Source organism: Drosophila bipectinata, chromosome 3R (genome assembly GCF_030179905.1).
Source record: "Drosophila bipectinata strain 14024-0381.07 chromosome 3R, DbipHiC1v2, whole genome shotgun sequence".
In the NCBI taxonomy this organism is placed as follows: domain Eukaryota; kingdom Metazoa; phylum Arthropoda; class Insecta; order Diptera; family Drosophilidae; genus Drosophila; species Drosophila bipectinata.
Window position 1 is genome coordinate 16,943,232 of NC_091739.1, and position 26,218 is coordinate 16,969,449.

General features: G+C 45.2%; 5 protein-coding genes across 5 annotated transcripts; 1 reads left to right on the forward strand and 4 right to left on the reverse strand.

Annotated features, from left to right (window-relative positions):
• Positions 1-156: 156 nt before the first annotated feature.
• On the forward strand, positions 157-4,544 carry LOC108130631 (uncharacterized). Its single transcript, XM_017249194.3, has 2 exons — positions 157-225; positions 3,363-4,544. Exon 2 carries the CDS (start codon positions 3,378-3,380, stop codon positions 4,542-4,544), a length of 1,167 nt encoding a protein of 388 aa, XP_017104683.2. The 5' UTR covers positions 157-225; positions 3,363-3,377.
• A 109-nt stretch (positions 4,545-4,653) lies between these two features.
• beta-Man (beta-mannosidase) lies at positions 4,654-8,535 on the reverse strand. The gene is made up of 9 exons (XM_017249193.3): positions 8,230-8,535; positions 7,816-7,950; positions 6,972-7,482; positions 6,817-6,913; positions 6,471-6,756; positions 5,925-6,404; positions 5,450-5,871; positions 5,005-5,385; positions 4,654-4,943 (listed from the first exon to the last, which is right to left on the reverse strand). Exons 1-9 carry the CDS (start codon positions 8,381-8,383, stop codon positions 4,683-4,685), a joined length of 2,727 nt encoding a protein of 908 aa, XP_017104682.3. The 5' UTR covers positions 8,384-8,535; the 3' UTR covers positions 4,654-4,682.
• Positions 8,536-8,757: 222 nt separating this feature from the next.
• On the reverse strand, positions 8,758-12,346 carry LOC108130298 (beta-mannosidase-like). The gene is made up of 10 exons (XM_070281810.1): positions 12,104-12,346; positions 11,735-11,878; positions 11,169-11,685; positions 11,030-11,117; positions 10,798-10,969; positions 10,629-10,739; positions 10,087-10,572; positions 9,395-10,032; positions 9,156-9,338; positions 8,758-9,096 (listed from the first exon to the last, which is right to left on the reverse strand). The coding sequence occupies exons 1-10, from the start codon at positions 12,216-12,218 to the stop codon at positions 8,824-8,826; spliced, it is 2,727 nt and encodes a 908-aa protein (XP_070137911.1). The 5' UTR covers positions 12,219-12,346; the 3' UTR covers positions 8,758-8,823.
• A 904-nt stretch (positions 12,347-13,250) lies between these two features.
• On the reverse strand, positions 13,251-13,732 carry Dsk (Drosulfakinin). Its single transcript, XM_017248812.3, has one exon. It carries the CDS (start codon positions 13,680-13,682, stop codon positions 13,251-13,253), a length of 432 nt encoding a protein of 143 aa, XP_017104301.2. The 5' UTR covers positions 13,683-13,732.
• Positions 13,733-16,432: 2,700 nt separating this feature from the next.
• Positions 16,433-26,028, reverse strand: LOC108130597 (protein pygopus). The gene is made up of 3 exons (XM_017249142.3): positions 24,345-26,028; positions 17,353-18,215; positions 16,433-17,258 (listed from the first exon to the last, which is right to left on the reverse strand). The coding sequence occupies exons 1-3, from the start codon at positions 25,144-25,146 to the stop codon at positions 16,905-16,907; spliced, it is 2,019 nt and encodes a 672-aa protein (XP_017104631.2). The 5' UTR covers positions 25,147-26,028; the 3' UTR covers positions 16,433-16,904.
• Between the last annotated feature and the right edge of the window lie 190 nt (positions 26,029-26,218).

The window sequence follows — 26,218 nt, forward strand, 5'->3', positions numbered from 1 at the left end:
TACATAATCATTTTTACTTTTTTTCTGTCGTTTTCCACCTCGCTGCCTTTTTTACTTGCAAGCAAAAGTTTTTCATTCGCCATCAGTTGTATTTCGGTTCGCGCTGCGATCTGTCGCACAATTTAGCCGCTTGTGAGAAAAACCCAAACCCAAAGTCAAAGACCAAAATCCACAGATCCAGCGGATCAATCTTCTGATAATTGCAACGAGTTACCAACAATAAGAGTGAGTCTTCGCAGCATACAGGGCGTATACGTAATATCCGTTCATGGGATTTACTGCAAAAGGATACATTTTTTTTTGGCAAAGTTTAGGTATAAACGGTTGCTAAACCTCTTTTAAAGTTGTTTAGTTGCCGGGAGTTTCCTTGCTAGTTGTTTGTTGTCATTTTAACTGGTTTTTTCCGACTTTGTGCACTGACCTACCCCAAACTACTTACCCTTTTATTCGAGCTTACAAACGAGTCGGCACTCGAGGCACTCAGAGAACACTCATCCGAATGATGACAACTTTTCAAACTGAAGTCCGTGCGGGGGCTAAGTGCACAGGAAATAACAGTGGGCTATGACAGGCAGTCAGGCAGACAGACTGGTAGACAAACTTGGGCACAAACCTTTGACTTGGCGGCACTCTGAAACGTTTGAAAGTAAGAAGAGTTTCACTTTCAATTGCGACACCCAGGGTGTTTTAAGGGACGGGATGGCAGGGCGCCGCTGACTAACGTGTGTAATTAAAAGATGCTGGCTAAAAAGAGCTAAACAAAAATCATAATTCATATGAACTGGCCAGGCCAGGCCAGAGGAGGGCGCCTTGCCGAGCACAGCATCTGGAGGTGGCTTACGATCTCTGGGGGGATTTCACATTTCATTGCGCAGAAAGTACGAATGTGGATAAGTGAACAGACGGACAAAAATCATGTAAAGCTTCTCACTTTTGGGTGGGAAATGTTAATCATAAAAAAAAGTAAAAGTGAAATTAATACAGAGCCGCGGCAGTAGCACCGGCAAACTACATTAACCGCAGCGCAGTCTCATTTGCATTTCGCACATGACAGTGTCAGCAGCAGCAGCAGCAGCATTACTACTACAGCGTCATCTATTGGCCGCCGCAGAAATTACAGCCGATCGTCAATAACAATATGCCAGAGACGGCAGGCGTTCAATTGCCCGGCTATGACCTGACTACCAATTTACGATCCCAGCTCCCGGCTGCCCCTCTGACTCTTCAACTCCAAAGCCCCTCCTCTTATGCATTTTGTGGGCGGCACCGCGATTTCAATTCAGCCTTTGTTGCCAGATCCCCTCCACAATGCATGGAGTGTGGCTTTGATTGACACTCTGACATGGCCCAAAAGTAGTCGCTGATGGAGATGGTTACTTCCCCCATCGGCCCTCCCGCCCCTTCCAGCTTTGAGTGAGAGTTACGTTCTACGAAGAGTCAACGGACAGCTGAGCGGCAGTTGCAACATAGCCCGACCCGTCATTAAGTGTGCGCTGCATGGCTTTTATTTTTTTTAATTTATTTCGTAGGCAAAAAGACAACAATGAAATGTGCACGTGTAGGCCAAGACATAGGAAATAATTGCAGGTTGCATTTCAACACACGCTCCCAATCGCTTTGCTTGGCCGATTATGGCCATAATAAGGGTTATGGCCAAGCCAAGAGATGAATGTTTCGACCGCATTTCCGCCGCTCACTCATCGCCCCACTATGGCGCAGTGACATAACACCCAAAAGTGGCGTCGAAGTTGCCGAAAAAAAGCCGCTTAGTCGAAAATAAAAAAAATAGTCGTGACATTGAAGCGTGCGCTTTGTCACTGCAGTCGCCAGTCCAGCGGCCTAAAAACGCTGGCTGGCCAGTGCGAAAGCACCGGGCCAAAAGAAATGGCCCGAACGACTTGTATTCATTGTTGGATCTTTTCTGCTCGTCGGATCGCGTGGTCGTTGGTGCTGTTTTTGGGGATTCGGTGCAAGCACAAAACTCGTTTTAGTGCTTCGTCAGTAACATTTCATAACAAAGACGAAATCAGAGCTAGACAATAGACATCGAACTCAGAATACCCTTCAGCCAATCCCGTTTATTTTTTTTAAAAGGTAGATTCATAAGGTATTCCGCTTTTTTTTAGAAGTTCACCAAGCCCTCCTACATTCATGTTGGACTTTATTTATCATGAAATGCCTTATAAAATCTTAAGCTTTGTTTTTAATTCGAAAACATCCCATAAAGAATCCAAGTATATTACCCTTTTTAAGGTACATCGGGGCAAAGGCGCGTCTTGGAGCTGGCCGGCTGACTCGAGTTGAAAGTGAAAGTCTTGCCGAGCGGAGCGGAGCGTTTTGGGTCGACGAGCAGCCTCGTGGTTAGCCATCCAGAGCTCCAGCTCCAGCTCCGGCGGTTCCAACTCCCAGTTCCAATAATAGACGCGGTCGTGCCGTGAACTCTGCAGCGCGCATTTACATTAAAATTGCAATTTACAATTTACTTAATTGTTTCTTTTTTTTTTTTTCGCCATCGCCGGCCAATTTTCACTCATTAGTGGCTTATTGGATCGGTGGCCAGAGCCTCGGTGGCGTATGCGTAATATTTCTGACCGCACCCAATTATGGAGATTGGATAATAAATATATAGCCGTGCCATTGACAGGTAAACCATTGCTCCGGTGAACTACCTTTCCACATGGCCGATTGCGGGCTGATAAAAGTATTTTTGAAATCAATTTTCTGTTAATTTTCGAATTGTAAATCATAATAATGTGTTCTTATCAACGATTTTAGGTGTTTCTATAAGTTATGGTGTTATAAAATACTTAGGATTTATTAATGGGATGAAACAAAAAAATATATATGTTGTTATAGAAAGATATATAAGTAGGTTCTGATTGTGGTCTTGACAAACTGAGAAATAAGTAAACAATATTAAATAGTTATTAAGTTCTTTAGAGAGTTGACATCAAATTGAATGTCGACGGCCTAGCAACAACGCCAGCAAGCCGGTAAATAGTTTCAATAATTTCCTCATGCCACTCGCCGGCAATGAAAGTTGCAGTTTTAATTGATGTTTCGCTTTCTGAGCCCAACGCACCCAGTTCAAACACGCAAATGCAATAAAATCTTCGCCGGTGCACTGAACCAACTACAACCGGCTTGTTTTTAAGATATCTGTCGATAATTCAATTATAAAAGCGCGGGAAATTCAACGAGGTGTTGAAAGAGATCACCTTTAAGCTGTCACGAGTTTCCCGCATTTTTAAGATGAAATGAGTAATGGGTTTGATTAAAAATAAACTTTTGTACACGCTCTTAAGGTTTTCACAATTTATAACTATTTTAAAATTGGCACTAACGTATAATATCCTTTACAGCTCCTTCCTCTAAAGATGGTTGCTTCATGCTGGTGGAGATGCCTCGCTATTGCAGTTTTGGTGGCCTGTATGGCAGGATCAATGGCCCTGTCGGAGAATTCGAATAGCTGGAACCCAAGTGGAACTACCGGCAAACCCGCCTTGATAAGAACAGAGCTTCGATTTGGACGTAATCTGGACCCCTCCAAGGTGCGAGTGGTCAGTGTCAAGGGCAGCAAAGGCGACGACGTTGAGATCCTTGTAGGAAAAAATAGCCGCAAGGCTAGGGCTGAGGATGCAGCTGGCTCCTTCTTTGTACGCAGTTCAGATGTCAAACGTCCTGTTATCTCGCCACCCAGCAATGCCAGCGGTCGCCAGTTGACCTTTGAACACAGTCCGGCATTGTTGAAGCAAAGCGAGTTAGCCCGCCAGATGGGAGAATATCGCCAGAGGAAGGTCGAGGCGGAGCAGCGGCAGGCCAAGCTGATACAGCTCCAGTTGGCCAAGGCCCAATCAAAAGCTCTGGAGTTTGGGTCGGTTCAGGGAGCTGGTGATTCCCGACGTGGACGCCAACTGGCAGCGGATATATCCTGGCAACCAACGGCTCAGAAAAACAACCGTGATAGCTTCTCCTTCGCCAACGATCGTCAATGGCAACCATTTTCGTTGGCCGACTCTGTTGAGTTCTATCCCAGAATCCAACGACAGGCTGCCCAGGCTCCTGGCTTAAGTTTCCCCCGTGACATGGAATACGCGGCTTCGGAAACCCACGAGTTCTATGACAACGAGAGGGATAATCGTGCATACGCCAGCAGTGGAGGATCCCAGCGTTACCGTCCGCAGAATATTATCACAAAACACAACTACAATGCCTTGCCGCAGAAATCCAAGTACGTTACCTACATGCCTCATTCTGTGGTGGTGACCGCCAGCGCCGGAGTGGCAGCTCCAACGGCTACGCCCGTTCGGCGACCGGCCCAATTCAGCGGACACGGCAGTCCGCATCGCAATCCCATCGGCCAAAGCACCCACAGCGTAGTCGACGGACCTGCCGTGACGCTCATTGAGGGTGTCCGAGTGCCGGACACCGCCGAGGATAAGGTCAAGACCTGGCGTAACGCTCGAGTCCTAAACAACCAGCTGGTGCCATATCCCGAGGGCTACACGCCGCCTCGGGTGCAGATGCCCAGCTTCGATAGATAGACTCGGAGCCAGGATGTTTCCGGTTCCGGTTCCGGTTTTTGGGTGCTCAATGGTTACTGCTATTTATTGATTTGTTTATTGTTAAGTTATTTATAAATGTTGCATTAAAGTTGTCAAGGAAATTTAATGTGAGTTGATCTAAGGCATGAAATCGTTGACAGTCAAGACCCGAAGATCGGACTTGCGGAGCAAGCGGGCGCAGGAACTGGCGTCAAAGGTCAAGTAGACAACGTGCATAGGGGCAGTCTGCATAAAACCATTCTCGGACAAGGTGTAGCGGTAGGGCTTAAGTAGTTCCAAGTAAACAAAAGCAGCCGGACGTTTTATTTTAATGCTGATACTTATGCTATTACGAACAACGTCGCCGGTTGTTAGACAATAGCGGGAGGCGATCTCATACTAGAAAGGAAATCATTTAAAGAATTGGTCAGAAAAATCTTAAAAAAGCACTTCAACTCACCTCCAGCTCAGGATCTTCCATACCAATGGCGCTACGCAAGCTACTAGGAAAGTAGTAGGTTTTGGATATCACATCCTGGTCGCGCCGCAGCTGTAGTTCCAGGAAGGCATTACGTCTATTGTATTCACCTTTCAATATATCATTTATGGGTATTATTTTGTCATACTGAACTCCATTGGGCCGCAAGGTCACTGGCCAGGTTGTAAAGGAGTGGGGCAAGAGCTGCGACCACAAATGAACATTGGCCACCACATTAAGGCCCTGGGTATCCACTTTAAGTTGGTCGCAGATTAGCGAGATGTTCAAGGAATCGGTGGGTTTATCGTAAAGAGCCACTATTGAGATGGGGGCCAAAAAATCTCTTGCCCAATAGTGTAGTATCTGTGAGGGGTATAAAATATTACTTTTATAGCAAAGAGGTGTAAAGTAAGTGTAAAAAACCCACCTTCCAATTGCCATAAAAATCAATGCCAGACCAAGAAGGCGCCACCCAAACATCGTTTAGCTGCCAGTAGAGGGCACCCATGGTGTTGTGCGGTGTATCCCGGAGACTGCGGTACAATTCCGTCTCAACCTTGGTCGCCATCGCCTGGGCAATCTGGCTCAAGTAGATCAGACCATTGACATAGTTCTCGTCCTCCGGGAGGGGCAGCGGCAGGTGTCTTTCCACTAGAGCGATCACGGGGGTATTGCCCAGAGGATGATGCTGCCGATGGTGCAATAAAGTGAGGAGATCATCGTCATCGTTCTTGCTCCGCTGCCAGGCATAGGCGCCTGGGAAGCTCTGGAAGCCATATTCGCTGGAGAATCGGGGGCGAGGGAATATCGCTGGATCCCAGGCATCCTTAAGGTAGTCGTAAAAGTGAACTAAAAAATAACACATGTTATGTTTGAGTATTATTGGAAATAGTTAAACTCACCGTCGCCGTAGTGATTGTCCTGAGGATTGGCAGAAATGTAGTTATCCTGCTCACTGGCTTTGCCATTCGACGGTGATGATACCAATGGATCGGGTCTTGAATTATGCGAAATAAGCTTTAGTTCGTGGATGACATTGGCCAGATAGAGTTCCCGGTACTCCGAAGAGAAGCGACCTTGGTCGTAGGCAGTTCCATACCAATTTTGAACTAAAGCTGCTTCGTTTTCGTTGTTGGTCACAAAGATCGCCACACTAGGGTGATGAGATAATCGCTTGGCATTCTGCCGCACCTCCTCGCGAACCGAGGCCAGGAACTCATCGCCCACAGGATACATGGCGCAGGCAAACATCATGTCCTGCCAGATGAACAGGCCCAGCTTGTCGGCTAATTCGTAGAAGTAGTCCGATTCGTAGACTCCACCTCCCCAAACTCTCAACATGTTCATGTTGGCCTCCTTGGCGGAATGCAGAATGTGCGAAACTGTTAAAAATTAAACTCATATTATTTAAAAATAATCCTAAATAGTTTTTAGATTTAAAAACTCACTCTGATCTTCTGTTTGCTGTTCGGGTAGGATGTGAGATGGTATATAGTTGCTGCCCTTCATGAACATCTCGACGCCGTTGACTTTGAAGAGGAAGGTGTTTCCCAACCCATCCGGGGCCGGCCTCTCCACCAGCTCTACGGTCCGGAAGCCAACACGCAGCGATTTGTGCGACTTGGTCTTGGCCCGGAGCTCGGGGGAATCGCCACGCCAGGCCTTGAGAGTGAAGTGAAGCGGATAAAGCTTCTGCTCGCCGTAGCCATTGGGCCACCAAGTTTCTACTTTCTCCTGCAGAACGACAACAACAATTGACACAGATCGCCGTGGAAATTAGCGGGCGGTACTCACAATTGGAACGGCCTGATCGAACTCAATTACTGGTGCCAAGTGGCTAATGGATTTCGTGGCGTATGCATCTACGATCACCGGAAGGTCCAATAGTTCGCTGGAAAGCATAAATGGTCAGTCACTTGTATTCTTATTTTGGGGGCAAGGCCACTTACACGGTATACAAGATGAGTCGGCCGTAGAAGTCCTTCTTGCCCACGGCATCCAAATAGCAACGAATGTGCATGTTCCAGTGCGTCCTATTTCGAGTGATGTCCACGTCCACGTCCCTTATGACAGCCACCTCGTAAATCTCCAGCTCGACGGGCTTCCAGATGCCGACTGAAGGAGCGGCCGGACCCCAATCCCAGGAGAAGCTGGCCTGCATTTTTCGCAACATGTTCATGTGGCACTCGCCGTTGTAATCCTTTGGCGGGCAGTCGGGTGGCACGCTTTTTCCCAAATAGTCCAGCACTTGGGCCCTCAAACGGGCTGCTGCCACCGGGGACTGGATCTCCACTTCCAGAACATTTTCCGACTGAAGTAGAGACGTCACATCGAAGGAATACCGGACAAACATGTTATCCGTACGACCCAGTAATTCGTGGTTAAGTCTAATCTCCGCCACGGTATCAATGCCATGGAAAGTAAGGTTTACATGGCCACCTTTGTAGTGATCGACATCGACTATTTGGGGATAATAAAATATAAAAGATTGTAAACGGTTTCTTATTATATATATAAACTATTATAGGTGTTCAATCGAAAGTCATTGTATAATTTTGTCATATCTTATCGTTTCAAAGGACTAAGTTGTTTTTAAAGTCATTTTTATGATAGCTCTCGAACCCAGTGGGGTACTTAAGAACCTTTTGGACTTTAGTTATCATAGCGCCTTTAATCGATTTAAAAACACTTATTCCTAATGATTATTGCCTCGCGTAGATGAAAGAATTTCTTAAAAATACTTAAACAAATATGCACTTATTACCTTCATGAAATTTTAAACTGCATACTTACACTGAAAACTATTGGAGTATGTCCAGTTATCGTAGGAGAGCCAACGCAAATAGATATCATTGAAGGAGTCCAGAACTTCGGGGCCAAAGGCACTGTATATTCCCGACGGAAGGGTTTGATTCGGAATTTTTAGGGCTGTGGAAATAGGCAGATTTCAATGTTAGAACCTTTTTTCCCACACTCGCCTGGCGCTAAAGATAAGCTTTTCAGTTTTTTGGTTTCTGTTTAGTAAACAAACCGTAGAATTCACTTCAACAAGGCCGATTGTGTTTCGGTTACTAATCTCTCACATAATTTCATTTATTATTTACGGGCTATCTTTATATCAAAATTCTCTTTTGATTAGACAAAGCACTTTCCGGTAATAATGAAGCCATGAAAAAGGAATAATGGTCAATTTTGGGTCCTACTTACTGCCATTCTGGTTAGTTATGATCCAATTACTCCCCAGCTCGATCACCTCCACTGCATCGCCCTGAACGGAGCCCAGAAAGAAGCTGAATAGAAGGCCGGCAAGAAGACGGGAAGGGGCTCCTCCGGAGAGTCCACTAAGGAATTGGCTGTGCATTTGGAATTAGTATTGTGCCCAAGCACCCAGGGCTATTTTAAAGTTCACACTAGCTCCCCTCTTCAATGAGTATATGGAAAAGTTATAGAGCGCCGATCCAAAAGCGTGGAGCTCCTCCGCCGATGCCGCCGCCACTCAAACTGCAAAAGCGATGGCCTGCTCGCCGACTTGGAACCGCTGTGTTGTGGCGTCCCTCCGGCAAGTGAGAGTGCGAGTGGGAGTGGAAGAGAGCTACCTGGAAAGAAAAAGAGGGACGCGGCGTTGGGGACTTGGGGGCGCCGTAGAGAGAGCGTCGGTAGAACGTCGATAATGAAATTAATTTCAGTGTCATGCTCTCGAAAGGTTGAGGCCGGTAATAACACACTGCGGGAAAATAATGTACTCATATTTTGTTTAATACTTTCTTCCGAAATCTTTGAGGTTAATATTAAATATTAAATTTAAAGTAAATATTGGTTCATGGTTTGAACTCGAATATGATTGTTGGTCAGTGTGAGGCATTCGGAGCTATTCTCGATCACTAAATGCACGGTTCTCCTTGGTTCTGTTTGGGTGAAACCGTTCATGGAGAACTGGTGGCGATTCCTCATATAACTAGAATGCGTGAGCTCCAGATACACCAGAAGAGCCGGAGACTTTACGGTGATTTGCAAACTAAAGCGATTGGCATACGGAGCTTTGGCAGAACTGCAATCTTGACCAGCAACCTGAATCTGCAAGAAAATATTCAAATTAATTTTGGAAATGGTTATTCATAGGGTAAAGTACTTACTTGAATATCAGGATTTTTAATTCCCGTAATATTTTTGATGGCCACTGGATAAAAGAAGTTTCTTGCCAAAGTAGTCCGATTTTTATTCTCCAATATAATTTCAAAAAATATCTCCGACTTGGAGTGGCCATCTAGGACCAAATAGCTAAGAGGTATTTGGCGTAGTTCCAATTCGTTAGAGCCCTGTGAAAAACTATTACATAAATCATAATGAATGTCACCGGCTTAGTGAAGCTTACCAGGCCAAAATCACGAGCAATTTTCTTCTTTGCCATTAAATCCGTCCACAAGTATGTGTTTATTTGCACAGAATACAGCTGCATGTCCGAGTGCTCCGAATAATCCTCCCGGGTGAGGGTGACATTCAAGCTGTCTGATTTTTCATCATATAAAGCTATTACGGTTGTCGGGGCCATAAAGTTCTTGGCCCAGTACTGAACCAGTTTGTAGTTTCCGTAGAAATCAATACACGACCAGGTTGGCGCCACCCAAACGTCGTTTAGTTGCCAAATAAGGGCTCCCATTGTCCCTTTTTCGGTGCGATGGCTCCGGAATACATCGACGGCCATTTTGCTGGTCATGGCCTGGGTCACCTGGCTGAAGTAGATAAACTTTTCAATGTTCTCGTCCCAGTTGTGGGGAGTGAATGGCAGTTGGTTGACAATTTGCTGGATTATGGGAATGAATCCTTTTGGGTCTCTCTGCCGGTTGCGGATATGTGTGGCAATTTCTTCTTGGGTGGTATTCACACCATTTTCCAGTTCGCGTTGCCAGGAGGACATCAAGGGCAGACTCCCGTAGCCGAACTCGGAAACAAAACGGGCTTTAGGATAGGTTGCGGGCTCAAAGCCATCCATTTGATCCTCCCAAAAGTGAACTGTGAAAAGTCAAAATCTCTTATAAGGTCAAAAAACGTTTACCCTTGACTTACCATCTCCGTAGTTGGGACTTTGTGGGTCTGCTGGTAAGTCCCCACTTGACTCAGCAATTCCCAAGGATGGAGTAGAGATCATAGGTCCTGGACGAGGACTAAAATCATATCTGGATATTATGTTCAAATCTTCCTTTAGCGTATCCACAAACAGAGTCTTATAATCTTTTACCAAACGGTCATAGTTTTCACCAAGTTCGGTTTTGTTTTGAACCAAAAACAGCTCTATTTCATTGTTGGTTACGATCAAGGCCAAGCTGGGATGGTAGGAAATCCGCTGGGCATTCTGCACAGCCTCCAAACGCACTAAGGTCACAAAATCTTCTGCCAGGGGATAGGCAGCCTGGGAAAAGGTCATGTCCTGCCAGATCAAAATGCCATAGAAATCAGCCAGATTATAAAAAGTATCCGACTCGTAGAGACCTCCGCCCCAAACTCGAATCATGTTCATGTTTGCCTCCTTGGCTGATTTTAATAAATACTCCACTGAAACAGGAAAAATCAATAAATTAGTTTTTATTATAAAGAAATAATAGACTCACCCGTTTCCGATTCTGCTGACAATTCTGGCAGGGTAGAAGCTGGTACATAGTTGGCTCCCTTCATAAATATTGGATGTCCATTCACGCGAAAATAGAAGCTTCTGCCAGTGTCTATTTTAAAGATAAATAAGACTATACCACATTATGGTATTTGCTAGGACAATCTTACCATCTTTATCCTCTACTAATTCAATTGTGCGAAAACCAATTTTCAAAGTCTTTTCTGACTCCAATCGGGAACTAATTTGCGAGCTGTTTCCGGTATAGCATTTGATGGAGAACATTATAGGGTAAAGCCTTTGCTGGCCATAACCATTAGGCCACCACAAAGAGACGCGTTCCTAAAAAAATATTATTTTTGAAGTATAATATTTTGTAGAAATGTTGGTAATTTCCTTTACCTGTGGTATGTGTATTTGAAATTCCAAAACGGGAGCATCAAAGGGGATCTCTTGATCTTCCAAAACAAATGGGGAATCAAAAAGTTCACTGAAATTTAAATGCTTTAGGCAGGATCAACATATGAGTCGCTTAACTTACCTACTGAAAACCAAAATTGTACCGAAAAAATTCTCTTGAACAGGTGTGCTGAGGAAAGCCCGGCAATCCATTGTCCAATGCGTTTCATTGCGATTCAGAGCCACATCAACGTCACGCAAAATAGCCACTGCATAATATTCTATCAAAACTGGCTTCCAGATACCCATGGAAAGTGCTGCCGGATTCCATACTCCTCCAAAACTCATTTGCATTTTTCGAAGATGATTCCGATTACACTCCACATCGCCTGGAGCTCTTGGGCAACTGCGAGGACCTGTAACAACGCCTTTTTCATCTCGCTCCTGGGCTCTCCTAGCAGCCTCTTTTATTGGCGAAAGGATCTCGATCTCCAGAGTATTGCTAGTAGGTAACATCAAGTGGCCAATAGAAAAGGAGTATCGGACAAACATATTGTCCGTTTCGCCCAGAAGCTCTCCATTGAGGCGAACCTTGGAAACTGTGTCGATTCCATTTAAGGTCAAGTTCACCTGATCGTGACCTAGTTCCGTTCCTGCACCTACTCATTATTTTAGTATTATTTAAACTCTTGTTTCACATAAACTCACCATCAAAAGTAGTTGTGAAGATCCAGGATTCATTGGCTATCCATCGAAGGTTTACGTCGTTTTCGCCATACAACAAATCACCATAGGTATCCTTCAATGCCGAATAAACTCCCGTTGGGAAACGGGAGAAATCTATTTTTAAGGCTACGATAAAAAAAAGATACAAAGTAAAAACAAAAATCACTACCAAATCAAAATACAGTGTAAGCAATATTTATAGCCAATTAATTAGCCCACATACAAGCGTTATCATTAAGGCAACCCTGACGATGCTTCTTTAATCTTATCTCAAGCATACACTTTTTATTTATTTCTGGTGACGTTTCGACTGGGAACAATAATGGCATCAATTTTTAATGAATCACTTACAGGAGTTCTCATTTGTCAATGTCCATTTATTTAGTTCCTTGACGTGCACGGATTTCGCTTCCAGATTAGGGATAACGACGAGCAAAACACAAAAAGGGTACAGAAATCTCATCATATTTTAAGGTATTCCGTGAACATTTTATTCGCATTTATTTAATTTGACGCAATTCGAATCTTATCGACGGTGGTGAGCACTCTTTTTCACTTTGCGGAAAACACGTTAACGCTCCAAACCCACTTTGATTACTGGGCAATCACCTCGGTCTGCCATCAAAAACCCATTGATTGTGTATGGTGAAATATATAGTATCGACTCCGTGGTGGAGTGTCAATTGCCTATCGAACTTAGATTCGGGGGAATGTTCCTAAATCATTGAAGCTTTATCAAGAAATATGTCTACTTCAGTTATATGAACATTATAATTTTTAGGAGGATTTCTTTTAAACATCTTTTTTTGTTTAATTTCTTTCAGTTTTTCGGGCAGACAAGATGTTCGAGCGAATGAGATGTCTTGGATATCGTATGTTTGCAGTACCCGCTGGCTAGAATTTTGTAAGGATATGGCTTGACTTAAACACCAAAAGAATTAATGAAACGAAGAAAACTAATCTATAGCTGAACGTTTCTATCACTTAAGTTTTATTGGTTCTTAACCTATAATCCAAGGCATATAACTGTTGACATTCTTGTACACAGTCAGCCCGTCATGTTCGGAACTGGCCAAGCCAATTAGAGTGAAACCCAGCAGTGGTTTCAGTCAGTCTTCTGTTCTTCCTTCGAAAAATGCTATTTTAAAAGGGGCTCAGCCCAGCCAAATGGCGATGGTGCAATGCCGAAGACCAAGGATGGCCCAGAGGCAGTCTTTGGTGTCGCTTTCAAGAAGCCAAATATTCAAAAGTTGGGCTTTCTAGCTGCAAAGATTAAATAAACTCAACACCACAAGGGAATATTTATTTTTCAATTGAAAAACTTGAAATTTCGTAAAAATCAATTTAGAATGAATTTTGCAATGCGCTCATTTATTATATATTCTACACTACATTTAATGTTATAAGCAGTAATGGTGTATGCGAATCGGCATGTACTATTTACAAAAGCTAACCACTCAAGGACCCTGATTAAAACGCCGGATTTTTTTTACTGGGTCTACCGGCCAAACCTCATGTGACCATAGTCATCGAACTGATCGTCGCCGCCTCTTTTTCCGAATCTCATATGGCCGTAATCGTCAAAGCGTTTGGTTTTTGGACGGATTTCCTCGTCGGTATCCATTAAAAGATCCAGCTCGATAGGTATAATGGGACGTGAAACAATTGGCAATCTGTGGCCAAAGATTGTGGACCTCTGGTTGCGTCTATCGCCAAATCGAGAATGCAATGCTGGCTCCCGCGAGTATCCACTAGACTGTTCCGAATCCGTTCCGATTTTTGGCTCTATATCCTGTAGTCGCTGTTCCTCCTTGGCACTCCCAAGACTGGCCGTATGACTGGGCACAGGCATTCCTACCAAAAGGTAGAAGGCTACGGCCCATAAGGGTATCGCCAGGACAACTAACCGCGACCACGTCCTAAGTCCCATTCTTGGATATTGTGCGGGCAGACTGGTGGCCACCACTGGATGTGCATCCTTTTTATGGGACTCGGCAGGCTGCTTAATATTCCACTCCCGCAATGGGCAAGAATTGTCTGCTCCCAGAGCAACCCAATAAAATTATCCCTATGACAGGTTGACTTTTGATTGACATGATTGAGTAACTCTGTCATCAGGTGGACTTGTTTTGCTTCAACCGCTGGAAGAGATGGTAAAAATAATATTTAAATTTTTTTCATGCTAAGCTTCATCTATTATAATCTTATAAGCCTAAAAATGTACTCCATTTTATTTTTGTATTTTTGTAAATAAAATATTTTGTTGCATACTTTATGTGTCGTTTTATTTAAGACATAAAAAGAAACAATGTAATGGGACATGGCTATACCCATTTAGGCTCGACTTAGTTTAATAATATGAAAAATACAAAATATAATAAAAATAAAATAAATGTTAATATAAATAAATAGTAATAAATAGTTCTGCGAAACTTGTTTAAAAAACTCCTAATAAATTTTAACTGTGTCTGGCGACTTAAGTGTTTGATTGAATCTTCGTTTATAATGATTGGAATTTTAATATCTACGATTATAAAAATTGTTGTATTATTAAAATATTTTCTGGAATTTCTTTCAAGTATCTTTATTCCAATTCTTTAATTGAATTATTGTTATGGGAAAGATTAAGATAGTTATTCAAAAAGGTAGTGAAATTTTCCCAGGCAATAATTTTTTGCCTGCAATAATTTTCTTGCCCTCATTTCAGTTTATTGATATTTTAGCCTTCAAATGGATTTAGGAGTGGAAACAAAGGTGCTATTTTTTTTTCATTTTAATATTCATTGTGGAACTCTGCAAATCCTGCTTCGTCAGTGCTCGGAACTGGAGTGTCAAGTGCTGGCCCCTCCTTCTTAGCGGCCACATTCAGCAGTTTCGCTATGTTGGCTGTGTAAAGAATTCCATTTGCTAACTGGATTGTCCGCATTCCAAAGATTCAATCGCACGGTACGTCTCTATATATATATATGTGTCTAAATATATAGGCGCAGAGACCAATACATGGATGGACGACCAAATTAACAGCTATAGAGAAAAGTATCTACGAGTTTATCAATAAACAAACCGCAACCCAGGCCCGCAGCCTAAAGTTAGCTGCAGTCTAGGCTGCTACCAACACACACAGATACACACACTCTCACAGTGGCAGACACCCGTTGACAATGGTCAATAACCAGTCTTGGCAGTGGGTTCCAGCCAAATCAGTTGGATCTAAGTCTGCAAAAGCTCAAGAGGTGAGCAGAGAGCCACAAACGAGATCCACAAGCCCAGGCCATACTTCAGCTCAGCTCGAGCGGTTTGTTTTGGCCAATTGCGGAGGTGACGTACTGACCAAGTTGCAGGTGTTTTGTTACTCTCTTAAGAGTCTCGCGATAGGCTTGGGTCTTGGCTCTTTAAGCTCAATGGGTGGTGGATGTTTTATTATGCAAATGTAGGTGAAAGAAACCTTTCTGATAACTTATTTTGATCAAGCCACGTTTTTGATTGAACTCAAGATTTGTGGTAGTATGTGACAAAAAAACTTTATTAAGTGGCCGAGAAAACACATGTCCGCATTTTGAAGTCGAGGCCACCTGTATCTACTATTCTTATGTCTTTGATATTAATTACGTGAGATACGGAATGAAAGAGATACTGAATTATAAATCAGTGTTATGGTTGTTAATTTTATGGCGGCTTTCAAAGAAAATAAATTGTGGAGCTGTATATCGTATTAATTATTAATCGCTGTGGATTTTTTCAAGTACCTCGTTCAGCTTTAGGACTGGCTTTCAATAGGTTAACATAAGTGGCCAATTGGCTGCTCGACCACCTGACCAAGCAGGCGCTTTGGGGGACCTGTAAAACTGGACATGGAATGCTGCATTTTCTCGTTTCGTACAATGTGGAATTTCCATAAACCCCACAAAGCCAGTGTGCCGCTGACACACAGAGAGGCGGCCAACTTGGGCCTCCTCTTGGCCACCGATGTATGTGCAAGATTTTAAATTTTTTATTTATTTATTTTGGCTAAAGGCAGGCACGTGAATTGCGCAATTGAAACTGCAAAATCAATGCACACGAAGGCGCGCGAGCTGCCAATTTCGATTTACGTCTCTAGATTGGCAAGCTCTCACCTGCGTAGAATTAGGTAACTGTTCGGCTAAGGCTTCATAAGCTATATTTTTGTTGTTGTTTCGTTATGAACTAAACCGCGAACCCACGGTCCAGGGCCCTTCGAAAACCCGAACTTTAACAGGTGATTATCTTTCTCGCAGCAAGTGAAACTGGAAGTGAAATCGACTCTTTTTTTCTCCCGAAATTCTCCAGTGCATACATCTTTAGCCGTTGGCATCATCGTCAAAATTCAAATCACACCGCTTACTTGGAGGCCGGATAGCTGCGTTGCCAAGCTGAGATTGGGCCCAAAGTCCCCCCACATCAAGTCTGGAATTCATTTTCGAGTCGCCGCGCATTTGAATGCAAATCGATTTGGTTCGGGTATTTCTATTTGCATGCAAGGCGCTGTCTGCAATAGTTGAGCACATGATACTCGTAGTTTGCATGTTGCAAGCCCACTGACAAGGCTTCAGCCGAGGCCAACATTCCGCAATAATAATTCCTCCCCAGACATGGCACCCACCTCTTGACTTTTAGAACTCGCCTAGGTGCGGCAGGACAATGACTTCAAGGCGTGCAATCTTTGCTTTTGTTTGTTAACAGTTTTATTGTAGATACATATATAGTTTATTGTACATATTCGATTGCATATATGTACGTATGTATGTACGGTATATGCGTGTGCAATCCTCTTGCCATGGAGTATTTTACATTTTTGTGATCGCCATCCATTGGACTATGTATAGCATAATATTCTACAGTGTGTTCTAGAACGATTTATGTATGGTATGGTATCGGTATATCATGGACCACTAGCGAGCGCATATACTTTTAGTATAAACCTAATAAGGCACACATATTCATTTATGTAAAGTTGTGGTTTCACTCTGGGGGGAAACCGGCTTGAATTTTTTTCCATCTGGTGGGGGCTCCTTCCGCCGTCTGACCTCTGGCGTGTGACCCACCCTTTTCTAATTTGACCAGCATCGCTAAACGTTGTGTATATCTATGGGGATATCTCGGAAGCTTGAAAATCTAGTAATCCCATCGAATTTTATCTTCGCGGCTTTCCAAAACTGCTGGCCGGCCCCAGGGGACCGTAGATGGCATGTGGATGCGCAGGATGTGCATGGGGATGCGGCACGGGTCCCGGTCCATGACCCAGTCCAGGTCCCGGTCCACCTCCATTGGCCATCTGCATGGAGGCCTGTTTGCGTTGCAGGGTATTGGGACCCATGGGTCGTTCGCCGTCGTTCAGATCCAAACCGGCTACCATCTGGGCGATTTCGCGCTCCTTCTTCATGTCCGGCGGGTTGAACTGCAAACTGGCCAGGGATCCGTGGCTCCGGCTGCGGTGCTCCTGCCGAATGGAGTAGCTAAAGGCTCGCTCGTTCAGGTGACCCTTGCGCTGCAAAGATGGTAAAAAATAATATTTTATAAAATAAATTATTAAAAAAAAGATATATTGGGTTGGGTCATGAGTATTGAACTCGGACACTCACCTTATATATTCCCGTTCCACCTGGAGATGGGGACTCGGCTCCCGAGTTGCCAGAGTCGTCCAGGCCGTTGCCCATGGAGGCCGCCAGCTTCCTGCTGGAGTGGCTCAAAGGACGTGGCTCGCCGATCATCGAGTGGGCCATTTGTGGCGGGGGTCCTCCGCCCATGGCCTGCTGCTGGTGGTAGGCGTAGATTGGCGGCACAATGGGCATGCCCACCGGCACTCCGTTCTTCTTGTCCTTCTTCTTCTTCTTGCTGGTGGAGCGCGAGGGCTGCAGCGTGGCGTACTGCTGCGGCAGCATCACGGGGATCTGCATGGGAGGCATGCCGCCCGCCATGTGCTGGTGCATCATGTGTGCATGTGGATGGGGATGGTGGGGGGGCGCGAGGTGACCCATGTGGTTGGGCGGCGGTGGAGGGCCCGGCGGGAAGCCGCGATGACTGATCGTGTGGTAGCGGGATCCTGGCCCACTTACGGGACCGTAGATCATGCTCCCAGGTCCGGGAGGTCCCTGCATGCCGCCACGGTGCATGGCCGCCGGATGGATTGGCTTCGGACGGATTAGTGTTCCCGACAGGCTTTGGCTGCCACTGGACTTTGAGGACTTCTTGTCCCGCTTCTGCTTGCGCTCCTCCTTGACGGGTGGCGGAGGCACTTCGATGGGTGTGCTGATTTGACGTGCTCTCAAGGGGCGCCCCAATGTGGAGGTGTTGCCCGAAAACATTTCATAGGGGCTCTCCACGGCCCCAATGCTGTCCAGTTGGTCCTGTGATCCGCTCCAGACCTTGTGGTTTTCATCACCATTGTACAAGGAGGCATCGCCATCGTCGACTGTAACGTTTAGGTCAGCGCTACTACCATAAACTGGAAGAGAAATATATATGTATTTAATTAAATATTTTAGAATAATAATCTGAAGAGAAGTATTCTGATCACTTCAACACGTACTTGTCGTTCTAAAAATTAATGGAATTCATGTGCTTAGTATTTCAAAAACGTTTGCCATTCAAAACGAGCAACTTCATGGCCTTAAAAACAAAATAAATGATCTTCTATTTGTTGTTGCCTTGCCCAGCTTTATTTACATATTGAAATCAATACATTGTACCCTGATTAGATGCTAATGGAAAGCACCTTAGCACTTGAGAGCCAGTATTGTCAGATTTCCCTCGACCTTCATGGTCCGCGGATGCTGCGCACTGACCATTGATATTCATTGTGGGCTGGAGGGTGGAATGAGGTGGCTGGAACGTGGGGAGGTGGACTGTTTAGGGCCCCAGACCTTGGGCGTACGTACTTCTCTCACCTTTGGAGCTGCCGCTGAAGGCAGAGTGCTGAGTCATTGGACAAAAAAAACGGAACAAAGCTGCAGCACTCGAATACGAATTAGCCAAAACGCTGGCCCATCGACTCAGCGTGGCTAATCGGCTTGGTGGGGACTAAAACGGGCCAAGACCATCACAATGGCTGGTCAAATTCAAATTTGGTTCGACGAGGGTCGCCAGAGTCGGCCCAAGTCGGAAACCCAAGCCAGAGCCAAAAGTTGCAAAGTAGCCATGCCGATGAAGCAGTTGTCGCGGTTCTGCGACGCATTTGGGCCACGGCGGCAACGGTTTTGTAATAAATAACGGTAATTTAATAACCTGAGCGTGGCTACACCTGCAGTGCAGTTGGCTGAGGCCTCAGAGCCCCAGAGATCGACCGAACGAAAACCCGATCGTCTGGTTCCACTGTCCCAGCCCCGGCCCAGCCCATGTTCGAAAAGCGACGAGTCACTTTGTGGAGTGTCTTCTGTGGTCGCTTTTTTTCTTCAGTTTTTCAGAGTTGTTTTTTTTGTACCTTCACCAACCATGTCATAATTTTTTTTTCGGACCACTCTTTGTGGTTGGTGTCTTGGCCCTTTGTTTGCCATTCTTCTAGGCGGCATAGAGTCCGTGTATTGCCTCATCTGCCGGCATGAGAAATCCACACGGCCCGGGGTCTATTGACCCCCTAGACTTGGCTCGGTTGCCGCTGAAAATAAGAGCGGTGTTTTAGACAATCTAACATTCGGTGGGAAATAACCCGTACCTGTACGAGGAGCTTTCTAATTAGCAACGCAAGGGGCTTTTTTCGCATGGCCAAAATGTCAAATGCCGAATATACGATACAGTATTTAAGCCAGGCGTGCAAAATTCCTTCATACTGAGCCAATATTGGTGTTGATTCGGGGATAATCTGTTCACTTTCATTTTTTTCCGTTTTTTTTTTCATTAATTACCTTGGCTGCCCAACGTGAAACCATTTCGAAAGTGAATTTAAATGGTTTCGTTTCCCATCAATGTGTGAACCAGTTCTCTTTAGACGTTGTGGAAGACAAAAAAGCCTTTGCCCAAATGGGTTTCGACCTGGCTTACACACATACCCACTATGCTTTTGCCATATTTGAATTATTTACTCGGCAGGAAGCTGTGCGGCTGCCGCATTTTCATTTCTCCGGTTTGCCACTGAGCCGTTACTTTTACCGTGAACGGAATGCAATCTGCGTAAATGTCTACGGAAGTCCATTTAACATCAGATCACAAAATTGTTTAAACCACCGATTCGATATAATTTTAATGATTATAATATTTCCACGCGAATCGGCTTAGGCTAATTGTGCCTGAGCATGAGTCGATGGGTAATTGCCTCACAAATTCCTTCTCCTGTCTCTCTAGTTGGCAATTACTCAAAATTATTGCAGCTGAGTAGTGTGGCTGGCCAGACTTACGTCATAATCGCCGAGGAAGTTTAATAAAAGCGGCACAATCAAAAAAGTAAAACTAATACTCTCACTCAGCAGATGCGCATGCGTGCGTGAAAATCGTATTTCCACGTTTTAGCTTCCATCGAAATGGAAATGGAAATGGAAGGGGTTAGGTTAGCTGGTTACTCGACTCGATTTAAATTCGAGTCGAAATACCACGAAAGCAAAGGCTTGCCAAAAACACTTTGCTGGCATTTAGCCAACTCGGACGGAAGAGGAGTGGCAATTGGCAGAGAGCGCCAAACTGCGCCCAGCATTGTCGAATATTTTTTAGCTTCGTATTTTTTTCTACTCCGAACGATGCCAAGCAATGCACGAAAACCAGGCCCCAAGTGGCATGCAGTTTTCTTTCCGTTTTCCATCATTGGCGTTTGCCAAGACTTGGGCTTCCCAGTGGGCGGAGGGACGCATGCGCAGCTGCAAGCCGGAATCTAGGCCGATCATGTCGGCTTGGAATGCCAGCCGATAGACAAAGCAGCGCTGCTAGATTGGGCTCGAACAGACTCCACCGAGATGTCTTTGCAGGGTTTCCAAAACCAGTACAGTCAAACTTCCATAAAAAATATGGGAATATGCAAAAAGCGGTTGAGTTTCTAGCACATTTTCAAGCCTCAGAAAAAAGACTCAGTAGGTTCTTAGTTTTGAATGGAATTCTTTGAAATCTAGTTTGAATTTGTAATTGCATAAATTGCCAAGAAAAAATGACTCTATCAAATTATTTTTAATTAAAAAATTCTACTAATCTAAATGTCAGCCGCAAAAGAAAGCTGCAATAGTTAAACCCCAATTATCTGAGAAAAACTTTCCTATATCTGCGCAAAAGCCACTGGACACAGCATCCAAATTAAGGTAATTATGCAAACTCTCTGGCATTTACTAAATGTGCATTAACTCGCAGACCGTCAATTGTCAGCCGAGATGATGGAGAAATAGTGTTCTAGAACATCAGCTAGGAGAAGCTGTAAGTATGCCAGCAGCTGAGAGATCACATTCAAATCCGGCATCTAAGGCAACTATCAAACTTGAATTTTTTATAATCGCGTTACGATCAAATCCAGCTCGGAGCCAGCAGTTGCACTGGCTCGGTGTTGCATGCAACCAAGTCATTCAACTGCAACTGGATTTCGGTTAATGTGTCCCGTCTTTGTTTATGCCTCCGCGCCATGGATCGGATCGGCCATCGTCCCCCGTCCGACCAGCCTCTTTGCATAATAATGCAATAGTGGCAGCGGCCAGTTGCCAGTTGCAAGTTGGATGCAAGCGATATACATATAAACGTAATAGCAGCGCAAAAATGTTGCAGCCCGCCAGCGGAAGCTGATCAGTGAGAGAATGGGGGGCAGGGCGAGGTGTTGCAGCAGGAGGTGGTGCAGCAGGTTGCATTCCCGACGGTAGGAGGCTTCTGCCACGGTCAACTGGCCATGCCGGTGGATACTTTTCAAACTAGTGCATGTCTCTCCCCATAATAATGGCGATCGTTCCCAAGGAGTCTTGCTCTCCGGGCCACGGAAGTACAGCTTATCCGAGAATTCGTGACAGTGATCACTTATATTCGCAGGCTTCAAATTACACAGCACTCGTCTAAGTTCTGAATTAAGTAAACTGACTTTGTTATAAGTCAATTGCTACTTACACGACAAGCTACATGCCATTAAAAAGTGAGTTTTGATTTAATAGTAACATACAGGTAACTTACAATAGTAGGTATATCCTAAGACTGGTATATATATTATTTGAATAGTTTTCAAAGCCTTTCAATAAGTCAGATATGTTTTGAAACATTTTTAAACGACTTAGTGGCAATGAACGATAAATGCAAGGCAGCACACTTTCTGTACATTAAACTCGACTAAAATGAGTGCGTTTAATTAAAACGAATCATAATAAGTGTCGCTTTAATGAAAGCAAACGCAATTACCCGTCGTGAGTAGCTCAGCTAACTACATGACATTCCCACTCAGCTCCACTCCGCTCCACTCCTATCCGATTCGATCCGGAGCAGCCTCATTGCGATCTCCGTGGAAAGAACGGCGACCTCTTGGCAACCTTAATCTTGAAGAGACTGCGACGACGACAACGACGACTATAGCCCGGGGCAAATTAAAAATGTTAATGAATAAGAAATCTCTCACACACAGATATAAATACATATGGGGATGAGCGTGTTCAACAATAGATTTTATCGCTTCTCGCCAGAGTTTCACTTCACTCAGCCACTTTTACACTGACGTAGATATTCCGGCTGTACCACCCGTACCCTTCCCTGCACTCTCTCTTTTTACGGTGATTTCACACTTCTCCCAGTCGACTGACTGCCTTCCCAGCAATCTGATCCAACCAAATCCGAATCCGAATCCGGATCCGAGTCGGTGGAACATGAAAACAGACGAGAGGTAGTCATAAGAAAATGATCAGACCCTAGCCGAAAATTTTCTCACGCGTTCATCTCGATTTACTTACTCGCTGGGGCACAAGTGCCCATGCATGTGTATAATGAGTGTACCCCCTCCCTTTGCCCCATCCCGTTTCCCTCCTTTTGCGTTGGTGGGGAGCCCAGTCTTACCAATATGCACGCGACCACAGTTCAACAAGTTGGGGATTCTTGGGAGAGGGAGAAAGGTGGCTCCAAGGTGCCAAGAAGGGCGCCGCCACCAAAAGACGGCCAGTAATTGCCGTTTGTGGCCAAGAGGTTGTGAGAAACCGTCAGAAGGCAGTGACAGACAGGCTTGAATCTTATAAATGACTTTGGCTAGTGGGATAGGCCCATTAGCAATTAGCAAACCCATTACAGCAAGTCACTTGATTCGGGGAGGACTTAATTCAATTAGCATGTTTGCTCAGAGTTTGTTAAAAATATCACTAACAAATATAAATAAATAAACATCATCCGTAGAAGACTGTAATTGAAACTGTTGGAAGATAAACATCACGAGGGCTCTACAAAGGTAAGTAACTCTAATGACTGATGAATTTTGATGTCACTAATTACTTATTTATTTAAAATATTATAGGCTTTTGTAGAATTTTTGTGATTGTTACCTTTCTTAAAGATTTTCAATTTTCAAGGTTTTCCTATTTCCTGCTTGTTTGAGACTTTTCAACTGTACTATTCATGAATGGAAAATGAATGGGTAAATCCCCAGCTTGAAAACCGTTGGGCTTGAGGCATGAATGAGACACCAGACCGACACACCCGACCCACGAGTTATCTCGAAAGATTTCGCTTCGACCCTATTGCTTTCTATATGCAAACACCCAAGCTTGGATATACAAACTTGTGCTAATTCAATCTACATGCAAATTAGCGGGGAGTGAGTCTGGCATTAGCCCAGTCGGAATCCGAGTCGAAATTCGGTTAATTTGAATGCCGGGCTAGAGATCGCGCCTGTTCGCACGAGCAGCAGCTCGAGATGATATGTGGCAGTCGCAGAAAAGACCTGCTTTCCTCGGCCTGAGACTCAGTCTGAGTCTGAGTCTCAGCAATTTACATGGTAATTATCATAACTTTGCTATAACCGATGGACGGGGAAACAGCCGAATCGTAAAACGGCGCGGCTTAGCCTCTTCTGTGTTTCGGCTTCTGCCTGCCATCGTTGAAATTTAAATGAGTGGAAAGTGTTTGGTCGCAGCGAAAAGTGTTTCTTTCTCTTCCAGCCGAGACACCGTCATCGTTTCACCATCGATTTCAAGCCAAACGTCCGTCAGGGCTTGGCAGTCCGGCACAAAAGTGTCAATATTAAATACCTGCAGCAAACCCATAAACTGCATACCTTTTGCCGGATTTTCAAGGTGTGTCTGCTCATCTCACTTTTCTATTGGCTACCTGATATTGTGCTCTTCGGTGAATCTGCATCTTAGATAGTTTAGTTGAGGGTCTTGAAACTGAGATCACAGCACTGATCGCGTCATGGCTTAGCAATTAGAAGACGCGTCACCTGCTGTCAATAAAAGACTTAGGCAACGAACTCCGTTGTTTTTCGCAAAAATAAGAAATGATGGAAGATGGAAATTGTACGGTTACTGTTTTTGTTTGAAATGGTGTCTCTATATCGCGGCTCTCTATTTTCATTATTTGATCTATTCATTATTTAACAAATATTGTGCTAAATATCTTGGACATGCTATAGAATATTTATATATTTTTGTGACTTCATCTTCTATTAATAACTATTTATGTTTAAGCTTTAAACATCAAGTCCAGTACTCACAATTTTTTACGGACGTATAGCCCTCGGCGGCACTTCCAGTGCTTCCTCCATTTAGCCCTAGGGCGGATCCGTTGGGAGCATGGCCGTTGGACGTGCGTCCCAGACTGTTCAAGGTTGTGGTGCTGCCGGCCCGCGATCGCCAGCCACCCTGGGCGGAGAGGGCCAGGTGGTGGCTTCCGTTGCCAGTTCCATTTCCGTTCGAGAGGCCCACGCTGGTCAGGTCGCCGTTGGACTTGCTACCGGCGGCGCTCTTCAGAGTTCCGTAGACACTGCTACCGCCCCCGCCGCCCGTTTCCAACTGGCGGGCATAGGAGTTGTCGGCGTAGGCGTGGAAACAGCACCTGACTAGAGCATTGGCGGCCGCTTCCCGTTTGCAGATGAAGACGTGGCACTCGAGCACCTTGATGCCGGTGGTGCGACGCAGGATGGCGGCAAAGATGGGCGGGTGCTGGGCACGTGGCATGCGGGCGAAGGGCGAGTCCAGCGGCAGGAACTTCGGCTCCGGATGGGCATTGCCACGTTCCGGGATGAGCACCTGTCGCACAGCGGCACAGTAATGCAGTGATTCGATGGGAAAGAAGCGTGTGATCTGCTTCAGGTTCTCGTCAACGTTCTCCAGCAGAATTCCATTGGACCAGACGCTCAGCCAGCTGTCGATGCCCTTGGCGCCCACAGCCCCCTCGGAGGGGTAGAGGCTCCGCAATGGCTCCTGGATACCTTGGAGACCATCCTTGCTCTGGCGGGGCACGGCACTGCCCAGGTACAGGACACGGCAGCGGCAAATAGGCGTAGAATCACCCATTGTGGGGGGCTTATCTTTACGTTGTTTTTGTGAACGTTACGTGGTTTTATTTTTTTGTATTGTTGAGGGGGCGCGACACTGAGCCAGAAGGGGGTACCGAGAAAGAGAACGAGACAGCGACTACGACAACGACAACACGAGACGAACTAGCCCGAACAATGTGGATTTTCTGGTTTGGCTTTGTGTGCCAGCCACGTCCGTGTGCACAGGTATTTCTTTATTTTTTTCTTAACTTTTTTGTAGCCGTCTGGCTGCGAGTGTATGTTCCCTCTGTGTGAGTGTGTGTGTTGACTTGTATCTGTGTCCAGGTGCGGTTCTTAAACTGCCGCCGCAGTCGATGCGAGAGAATTTTTTCGCTTAGGTAAGCGGATATTTCTTGCGGCGCACATAGGGGCACTTGCACGCACACTACCAGCGGTCGCGATCGGGTTCACATATACACACACGTCCATAGCTCGCACACTCAGGCACACACACCCATACGCTGGGTGCTATTTTACTCTCGAATCTCGAACTTAAATCTTTCCGAAATTAAATGAATTCTCAGCCTGTGGCAAGCACTTCCGCTCCTGTATTTTTCAATTTTTGTATTTTCTCACAAAACCCACACTGGTTGACACAGATCAAAGTTGATCGAAGAAATGGAAACAAATATGGCCGCCAAAGGGATTCTACGCAACTCCAGGGTCTGCCAAACACAAATACCCCGAGTGAATTTTTGGGACGCTGGACCCGCCGGAGAATGCGGTCACGGGCTGTGGGTGACCCGGTGTGGATGGGGTCGCTGCTCCTGATCCGATGCTCGAAGTTGACGGTGGCGGCTCGATCTCGGAAGCTTGTGAACGCGACGAAGTCTCACTGTGGAATGAATCTGGCTGGCAGCGTCTCAGCAACGCCTACGTGTCTTCGACTTCCACTTCAGTCGACTTCGGCGAGTGGAAGACAGTGGCTCTCTGTCTCTAAGCCCGCTCACCTGAGACTACCTGTTGAGCCTCTCTTCGTCTCTGTCTTGTCTTGGGACAGGTAAGAGAGTGTGGACTCTGTCTTAGCCCAGTTAGCCGCGCTCTTGTGG

Bases quoted from the DNA above. Each gene is read 5' to 3' on its own strand.
- LOC108130298 (XM_070281810.1), bottom strand. From the start codon at position 12,218: ATGATGAGATTTCTGTACCCTTTTTGTGTTTTGCTCGTCGTTATCCCT. The intron at 10,970-11,029 runs GTAAAGGAAATT...ATATTTTTTTAG, and splicing joins TTCAAATACACATACCACAG to GAACGCGTCTCTTTGTGGTG. The intron at 9,097-9,155 runs GTAAGTACTTTA...ATTTTCTTGCAG, and splicing joins TTAAAAATCCTGATATTCAA to ATTCAGGTTGCTGGTCAAGA.
- Dsk (XM_017248812.3), bottom strand. From the start codon at position 13,682: ATGGGACTTAGGACGTGGTCGCGGTTAGTTGTCCTGGCGATACCCTTA.
- LOC108130631 (XM_017249194.3), top strand. From the start codon at position 3,378: ATGGTTGCTTCATGCTGGTGGAGATGCCTCGCTATTGCAGTTTTGGTG.
- beta-Man (XM_017249193.3), bottom strand. From the start codon at position 8,383: ATGCACAGCCAATTCCTTAGTGGACTCTCCGGAGGAGCCCCTTCCCGT. The intron at 6,405-6,470 runs GTGAGTTTTTAA...AATTTTTAACAG, and splicing joins ACAGCAAACAGAAGATCAGA to TTTCGCACATTCTGCATTCC. The intron at 5,872-5,924 runs GTGAGTTTAACT...GTTATTTTTTAG, and splicing joins GGACAATCACTACGGCGACG to TTCACTTTTACGACTACCTT.
- LOC108130597 (XM_017249142.3), bottom strand. From the start codon at position 25,146: ATGGGTGATTCTACGCCTATTTGCCGCTGCCGTGTCCTGTACCTGGGC. The intron at 18,216-24,344 runs GTGAGTACTGGA...TTTCTCTTCCAG, and splicing joins CTATACGTCCGTAAAAAATT to TTTATGGTAGTAGCGCTGAC. The intron at 17,259-17,352 runs GTGAGTGTCCGA...CCATCTTTGCAG, and splicing joins GTGGAACGGGAATATATAAG to CGCAAGGGTCACCTGAACGA.